This window comes from Haliotis asinina, chromosome 5 (assembly GCF_037392515.1).
Source record: "Haliotis asinina isolate JCU_RB_2024 chromosome 5, JCU_Hal_asi_v2, whole genome shotgun sequence".
Lineage (NCBI taxonomy): Eukaryota > Metazoa > Mollusca > Gastropoda > Lepetellida > Haliotidae > Haliotis > Haliotis asinina.
Window position 1 is genome coordinate 26,307,361 of NC_090284.1, and position 9,611 is coordinate 26,316,971.

The 9,611-nt window shown below is 42.9% G+C and overlaps 1 protein-coding gene across 1 annotated transcript; it reads left to right on the top strand.

Moving 5' to 3' along the window:
* The first annotated feature begins 4,183 nt into the window (after positions 1-4,183).
* On the top strand, positions 4,184-8,447 carry LOC137283819 (uncharacterized). The gene is made up of 8 exons (XM_067815503.1): positions 4,184-4,255; positions 5,230-5,254; positions 5,633-5,749; positions 6,320-6,427; positions 7,116-7,178; positions 7,434-7,547; positions 7,866-8,012; positions 8,392-8,447. Exons 1-8 carry the CDS (start codon positions 4,184-4,186, stop codon positions 8,445-8,447), a joined length of 702 nt encoding a protein of 233 aa, XP_067671604.1.
* Positions 8,448-9,611: the final 1,164 nt, after the last annotated feature.

The following is a 9,611-nucleotide window of genomic DNA, read 5'->3' on the forward strand; positions in this document are numbered from 1 at the left end:
GATATTATACATCGGAGTTTGATGGTGTTGATTAACATCTGGTTATGTGCTGAATGCTGACATAGGACATACGCCAACAGACGCGTAGCAAGCCAGTTCTTTTTCGTCAACTCGATAGGTTGGAAAGCGTTATATTTAGGTACTACTGAGGGCTTGCCCTACCCTTTTAGCAACAAGTATGTGTTCGGGCTTTATTTCTATAAAGGTAGCTACGCCCCTGACCATCACGTCACGTGACTGGGTGTTAATTAACCAATAGGAGTAATTTCATGTATCAACACCACCTATGCTTCTCTTTTTTGGGGGAATACATTTTGTTACCACTCTTGCCATACCCAGGGTTGTTGTCATGCTCACAGAAGCGCTGCAGAATTCCTTTTCAAAGCATGGTCTGCCTGAAATAGACAGTTTATTCACCCCAGCACAAGTAATATGGATTCACACCCTTTGGAAACTATAAAGCGTTTCTGGTACCACGGCTCATGCTTTGATATATCAAAGTGCACCATACGGCCCTATTTTGACGCTCTGATCTGTTATGACTACAAGCCTTCCAATAACATTCTATCCACTAGACTAAAGAAATGGTGCTTTTGACAGTCCGCGAGACCAGTTCAACATAATGAGAAGATTTATAACGCACCTTATCTAGGATACATACACTGCTCAAAGTGCACAATATGATCATTATTACCATGCTGCCTAGAAGGTTAATATTCTCACGCTCCAATTCACCGGGTACCCATTTTCTGCTGGGTGAACAAAGGCTATTTTGAACAAACTCAATACACAAGTATCACATGTGCCTCGTTGTAGGGCAGGCTGTAAGTCCTAGAAACTCTCAGCGTGACGCTGCCCAACACGGTCACCACCCTAAGACTCTCCGAGCTCGACACTGTTTGTCTTAAACTGGTATGTCACCTCAGCTCTAAGCACAGGGACACAACACGTTTGGTTAAAATGATGAGTATTATAATAAAATCAACAAAACAATTTCCACACACAGCCAGCCAGCATCCATCTAAGGCTGTGAGACGTCACAACCATGAACATTCTTGTACTCAACTTACGCTTGAGACCCTTGGGTGTGTAATCCTCGCGTATACACAAACACGCATTTACTGTTTGGGCTCGTAATGCAGAATTACATATATCATACAATACATATCTAAACAACTATTACCCGACAAGACATTCTGTGTTTTCAGCTTGGAAGTACATTACACATTGGTTTGACGGCGCCTAGTCAAGTGTGTACTTCTATTTTGTTTTCCGGTGTTTGAGGTGGGTTTAACGAAGCCTTGAACAACTGTCCAGTTATTTTACAACGTGCCAGGTTAAGTATACGCTTCACATATACTCTCCTCCAAAAGAAACGCATTGGTGTATTTTCACGAATTTAATCTGCTAACTGTAAAGTGAGATAACAAATCTAATTCTGGATTAGCTGAAGCACCATTTCACAATATAAATGGTGAAAAGGTATATTAACTGAGTAAGTCATTGAATTTGACCTTGTGGAATTATGCAGCATCCAACGTCTGGAGAACCGCTTGACGCTTACGTACGCATCGGCCGATGGGGTTGAGGTCGGGCGATGTCGAACGCCATGGAAACTCTGTAATGTTCTCATTCTGAAGATGATGAATAGTCCCACGTGTTGTGTGATGCCAACAATTATCTTGCTGGAACACACTGGTGGTCAAAGACTGGAACCATCTGATTCCGTTAGATGTCGTCTCTGTACCGAATAGTTGTCCAACAGGGATATATCTCCGCACATCTTGACACCCAAGCCACCAAGTCGGTCAACCTAGGCGACACAGTTCCGGGCAAAGCGTAAATATCGACGTCGACATACACGTACTTTTCTGAAGCTGAATCAGGAACTTGATTCGCCACTGAACAATACACGTACCATATACGTCCCATACACGTCCCATTTGTACACGTCCCATACACGTCCTATACACGTACTATACACATCCCATACACGTCCTATACACGTACTATACACATCCCATACACGTCCAATACACGCCCCATACAGGTCCTATACACGTCCCATACACGTATTATACACGCCCCATACAGGTCCCATACACGCCCCATTTGTACACGTCCTATACACGTACTATACACATCCCATACACGTCCTATACACGTACTATACACGTCCCATACACGTCCTATACACGTACTATACACATCCCATACACGTCCTATACACGTACTATACACATCCCATACACGTCCAATACACGCCCCATACAGGTCCTATACACGTCCCATACACGTATTATACACGCCCCATACAGGTCCCATACACGCCCCATTTGTACACGTCCTATACACGTACTATACACATCCCATACACGTCCTATACACGTACTATACACGCCCCATACACGTCCCATACACGTATTATACACGTCCCATACACGCCCCATACACATCCCATACACGCCCCATACAGGTCCCATACATGTCCCATACACGTCCTATACACATTCCATGCACGTTCCATGCACTCACCATCTACGTATCATTCACGTACCGTACACGTTCCATAAGTCCCATACACAAACCATACATGTGCCATACAAGTACCATATACGTCTCATACACGTCCCATGCACGTACCATACACGTACCATACACGTACCATACACCTACCATACACATCCCATACACATCCCATACACGTACCACACACGTCCCATATATGTCCCACATATGTCCCATACCCGTCCCACATATGTCCCATACCCGTACCGTACAAGTACCCAGTTTTGTAGATTCCAAAATCAAACGTTTTTGCACCACTGACCCGTCCAGGTGATGTACCCGTCGCGACATGAGTTCAAATTATGGGTCTTCGGTTTCGAAGTCCAGATTCTCGTAAACGATTACGAATGGTTTGCGCCGACACGCTCCTCAAACTAAGTGCTGCACTTACCGTTGCTCTCCGTAAATGAAGTACCGGGTTTTGTTTGTCCTGCGATCCTGCTCAGCAGTGACCAGTTGCGGAGAAACAGTTTCTGGACATAGGTCCCAGAAACGACTGATGGTACCTTGATGAACATTGAGGTGATTTGCAGATCGAGATTCACCAGCCTTCAGACATTCAATGGCAATGTTTCAGCAGTGAGTTGTGACATAACGATATTCTTTCAAAGCTTGAAAATGCCAATGATCGTTTTAAAGCCAAACGGCCATCCTATATAGGATATGTCCATGATCCCTCAGAACATTCCTCAGAACAGTATGTCCATATTGCGAGCCTCTTTTTCTCAAAGACGTGACCATGCAAGTGGACACGTTTCAGCGTAAACGTGTACTTAAGTTTCCGATAGGCGTTTTGCGCTGTGCATCCTTTCCATGAACACAAACCAGCATTACATTGGTGACATTACAACAATCGGTGACATTACAACAATCAAACACATACTTTTTAAATTTCATGTATCAATATCAACTGTGCGATTTTTTTTGGAATATATTTATCGCTCGTTACCCACGAAAATGAGTTGGGAGCTCACAACACTAGTAATAGAAGTGGATCGATCGATCAAAAGTGCCCAAAGTATGAATATCCGGGTTCGAACTGATCTATAGCAGCCCAAACTTGTCCTAACTGGATCGGGTGCTCACGCTCGCTGACACATGTGATCGTGTCCCAGTTTCGTAGCTCTAAACTCCTGTTACTGAACTCTGTGTTGAATAATCTGAATTCGATTATTTACAGGCTATATTGCTTGAATATTGCTGAGTGATGCGTGTAACAAAGAGACAAATTAGAGTTGGAGGAGGGGGAGGGGCAAAGGGACGCAACTCTGAGACACTGGTGGTCCCTCAGGTTTGAAATGTCCATAGACGAAGTCAGAAATAGGACAAGTCCACATGCATTAACAGCTAAAACGAACGAAAAGAGGATTTGTCATGGAATGTTTAAATAAAAAGTCTCAGTATTCGTATAAAAATCATTAACTTCATTGTATAAATACACAGAACGGGTTTGTCCCTTAGTGAATTTTACCAGGGGCCACACTGGGACTGCTGAACGAACATAAGCTTACAATCGGATCTAAGCGAGGTCCTCTGGCCAATAAAAGATCACTATGCCGCGGCAGGCTATATAAGAGGTTCCAAGTCGTGACATTCTGTACCTGTGGCCGTCAATATGTTGATTCAAGTCTTCCTCTGTGTGTCGGTAGCATGCCTTTCTTTGGCAACTCCTACAACCCCACCGCCGGTAAGTCTATCATGAAGCATTGCAGTTCCTCCTAATTTAGGGCTCTCCTGGGCCAACAGTCATTTGCGTTTCAAAATATGTACTTGGATACAACTATATTGCATATAATATAAAACATAACCATATCTACATAACTGAAGCTTTTGAAAGTTTGAATGTTGTAACCTAGATCAAACATTTTCATCAAGAATCGTATAAAGCATTTTGAAATGCCCAGAGTCAAAGCTTGATCGACAGAATGATGTGAAATAGAGAAAAGGTTCTGGGAATATAGATCGACATCAAGTTCAAGTTTAAATCTGGAAAGATGAAAATATTCGTGGTGTCTTACTGTCTCATGGAAAGGTTTTGTCACTTTTAATTAAGTAAATATAGATACATAAATATTTTCAGGTGAGATGGGGGTCATCAACAGAAGGGGACTGGCTATTGGGCAGCTAATAAAAAAAAATTAAAAACCCACATAGATATGCTTGAAACTTAAGTTAAACATCTTGGAAAAATTTGGATTGTGTCAGCCAGAACAGTGATTCAGACTATTGCAGCAAGCGATGAAACTGAGGACACCACCGCCTTGTCTAGAGGTTAAAGGGCGGTGGGGTAGTCAAGTGGATGAAGCGTTCTTCTGCCAGGATTCGATTCCCTGCATGGGTAGAATGTGTGAAGCTCATTTCCATCACTGTCACGCGTCGTGATGTTGCTGGACTATTGCTATTAGCGGCCTAAAACACAACTCACTAACTCAGAATGTTTTACATCCAAATTCTGATTAATTGTTGTCCTTGAAAACGTCCTTTTTTTCTCGCATTGTTTTATCAGAAATTCATAGATAACATTTTTCATTCTGTTTTGCTAAAATGTCCTGAACGCTCCTGTGTACATCACCTGGATAGGCGGTGTGTTATATTCATAAATACTGAATTGGTGACATGTTATATTCATATATACTGAATTGGTCAAATGTTATATTCCAGTCTGGCGGGGAACCACCAGAGGGTCGTGAGTATAATCTTGTGTAGTTTTTACCTGGTCACACTGACCTATAGACTATGACATCTTCGGTACACCACCTCGATACCCTCATGGCTATAGGTTGTGCAGCAATGTCCTGTTCCGTATCTACCACATTGCCAAACTTACTCATTCACTCACATTCTGCTGCGAGGCGTGTGCATAAGTCTGTATATACTCGCATACGTGACTTCCATCGCCGTATATCGGGTAGATACATATAAAAGTGCCTGCGTGTGCTCGTGGGTATTATGCAACCATCTCCATATCATGTTCTGTCTAGTATATACATATGTATACATGTATGTGTAACATCCGATATCCATCCACCTTGTGTATACCTATGTATACATGCATATGTGACAGCCATTGCCGCCGAGGAGTTCGCCCAGAAGGCCAAGTACATCATGGACAGGTCTAAAGTCGTGTATGGGGACATGGACCTCTTGAAAGATGCCGTCGGCATGCATGTCGTGGAGAAAGGTGAGGCCTTATATATAAGGCTAAAAAAAGTGACATGTTTCACGGGCATCGGTGCGTCACTTTTTTGTGCGCGTAACATTTTTTTATTGCCATTAAAAAATAATTCTGACTATATTCTGAAAATATACACGTGTTCCTTCCGCATCACTTCTTTTTCTATCACAATTTTTCAAGAAAGGTCCTACCGCCCTCGTCACTTAAAAAAATGTGCCCGAGAAACATGTGTTTTTTATGCAGCCTATCGTCCGAGAAAACAGCTGGATCGCAGCAAACATAGTGAACAGCAAAAGAAACGCAACTCTGATTTGGGGGTCAAGTTTTTAAACAGAAGACATAAACATGAACGGATGCTTGAATGAGTTTTCATTTTTCGAAACTTGTGTTTCTTTTGCTGTTGAGTATACAAGCAAGACATCGAACCTTGACCTTTAAACCTATGTATCCAGATACGAAATTCTGGTAAAGACATGTGTACTGATACTTGAAGATTACCTAAACGTTTTATAAACTATGCATTTACTAACCACAGCCACGCCTTGAAAACACCATGTCTCCATGCCTGAATTCCAGATTGGGTCGGGATCATCAACTTGTACGGCAAGATCATGAAGGAGTCCAAGAGCATCTTCACAGAAACCCTAGACGAAATTTTTGTTGCAACGGAACGTATGTTCAAGGGTAAGTATTGTTCGTCCATGTGTTGTGAGGAGTATTCACACTCCATAATGAATGAATGAGTTTAGTTTTACGCCGCACTCAGCAGTATCCCATCTGTATGGCGCCGGTCTGTAAATAATGAAGTCTGGACCAGGCGATCCAATGATCAACTGCATGGGCATCGATTTACGCACAGTCGATGAAGCTCGCTGAAACAGATGTGTCCATATGTACAAATGATTCTGTATTCGGACAATTGAACATGTCTATACGTGTTTAGGATGCTACATTACTGTCTTACATGTTCTGTTAGTTAAATGAGTGTTTCTATATTTCAAAGCATGATGTAAACTGTCCGACAAAATGAAACATACCGTGAAATTTCCCCCTTCACACGTGTAACCCCGTGTAGCTCATGACGTCCTATACCCATTGATACTATGAACTATATGTTTCACTAGTGTCGTCATCCCTGTCTGTTTCACTTTAGTTACTATGAAACACATACGTGAATACATAATAAATTTTTATGCTTTCTTTTGTTTCACATATTACAGACAGGCTGGCCAACCCAGTAGACTGTAGTTAGTCTCTGTCCGAAGATTTCCAGAAACAATTTTCATTTAAGCTCCAATGAAAATATGCGTGGCACAGTATGCATAATACATTGTCCTCACTCAAACAATGCCACCATTTTTCCCTGTTGCAGGAGATAATCATTTCAAGCACGTGACACGATGCAACCATTTTGTGGAGATCATCAAGGATGGCGGTGGGACTTTCTGATATTTAAAAATGCCAATGGTGGTGTATACCCTAAATGTATATGTGCCATTTTTAATGTGGAATTCTGGCAACAAAATGTCACCATAGTTCGGCAAGATTCCTACGACTGTTACTTAGTTAATGAACTATTTCTGTTTGTTGTGCCTTTCTTTCGGCTTTTGCTCTGAGTTCGGAAAGGACGTTTTAGTACTGGTTGCTTCAAGGGTTCGGCATCAACCGTCTCCGTATTTGTTGTTTCCAGAGTTCGGCAGTGACTCGTTCGCCCCTAAGATGGCGAAGGCAATAGAGGAAGACCTATGCTGCATGCGCTTCCTAGTTGAAGAAGCCTTCAGCTGGGATGTGGAGAAGATAAAAAGTAAGACAAGCAACCCTTAGGGGTCATAAAAGATTCTACGTCAGGGCGACAGCTTTGTTACACTTGGGAAAAACATTCTCCCTTCTGGAATATGAAAATTATTTCTCTTAAAGCAGATTTTTGTGCAAACACGTTTATGCAGACATGGTATGATATTGCCTTAACTGACAGAATACAAGCTGACCTCATACAGAAGTAGACTGACTGACAAGGTATGGGTAGCTTTGAGGATGGGTTAATTTCATCAAGAAGTTTCAAGAAACCATTATATCCAACAAAACAACTTTTGTAAAATGTCGACGTTGTCTGTTTCATAAGGTGGACAATTCAGCGAAGAGGACGCTGTAAATGAGCTCGCCAGGACAGTGCTGGACCTCTTCCGTCTCCGTAACGACGGTCTACGTTTTCAGAAAGCAGTGGAGACGGCGACAAAGAAGTACGGCATGCACCATCACTACGTGAGCGGTGAGTATGAACCCATGGTTTACGATCCTCAACTCCACCAAGACCATCCACCAAGACCTAACCCACCAATGCCACCCATACGCAACTCCCTACCCCTTTCACGCCACCCCCAAAACTACCAACATCAGGCACACCACCTCCTACTCCACCCACACAACACACCCCTACCCCACGAATATCCACCACATCCACCTACCCCACCAACATACCCCCATGTGACATGACATTGATCTGGATTTTAAAAATAATTACACACAGGCACGCGCGCACTCACACGCGCGCGCACGCACACACGCACGCACGCACACACGCACACACGCACACACACACCGCCTCAGTGTCCTGAACAGTCGTTGTCAATGGTGTTGTTTTGTTACAGCTGTAGAGGAGCAAGGCAACCTGGTCAGGGAACTTCTTCGCCGGCTTAGTGACTAGGACCACCACAACTGCACGTCTCGGAATAACGTAGAAGCCATCATATGCATGATGTTCACATTAAGTATCTCTTAGACATTTTTTGTAATAAACACACAACTGCATTTCACTCATTGGTATTGTTGTTGAAGTATCGGAATAGTTGCTTCAATCGTTGATATTACTGTTGGATGATATTTGTTATTAAACCGCTTATTGCTGGGAAAGTCATCCTGTTGACTCTGGCATCCTGTAACAGGGCCGTGTTCGACACCCAAGGGGCTACAATACTTGTACATGCAGGTCATCTCATTAGCAGAGCACTGAGCAGGAGTTCCATCAAGTCACATGCACAATTTGACTCCCGTGTATGAAGATGGCATTCGAGCATCATCTAACCACAATAGTTCTCAGTCTGGTTCCCTGAGTCTGCTGTGCCTGCGCTAACGCCCAACACTGACGGGAACCGGACTGAGAAGTTATTTGCTGCCGGACTGTAGAGTCTGGTGGCCATGTTAAGGATCGCTAGCTCCATTATGGGGACCACTATACATCTAGCGGACGATGTACTGATACCCGTGTCATTCCACGTCCAGTGCAAACAATGTCACTCAGTCTTACTGGTACAGTGGGCATCCATCTTCAGGCATTAGACTATCAATGACTCTGAGGTTATCACGTCCATGTGATTGACCAGATCGACCTGTGTTAATCCACCAGAAAATCCCACCATCTAAGACGCCCTTTATCTGAGAATGAAAACACGTTCTATGTTATATTTATATAGTTCATTTTGGGAGGACCTACATTTTGTCGAGGCCTTGCGTGGGATGAAATTGTACCATGCTTATCAGCTGCGCACCCTCCCCATAGCTTTGCCTCAAAACATATGACAATACAGCTCTGACGGACACCTTTCCAAACGTTAATATAACACTTCCTCCTAGTCTCAATAGAGGAATATTTCCTCATTAGCAACGTGACATTCTCCCACTTCAAAACAAGTAGAACATAGAAGCAAGTAGATTTGTCTTACATTATTTATAAATCTAGTACTACACCCACTACGTTGGTTGAAAAAGTGTGAAAAAAAATCAACTTTATTAAAGTACCTACTTTGAGGTCTGCATTTGTCAAACATATTTTATAAGAGCAATCGAGGAGGGGTGGCTTGTCAGCAATGTC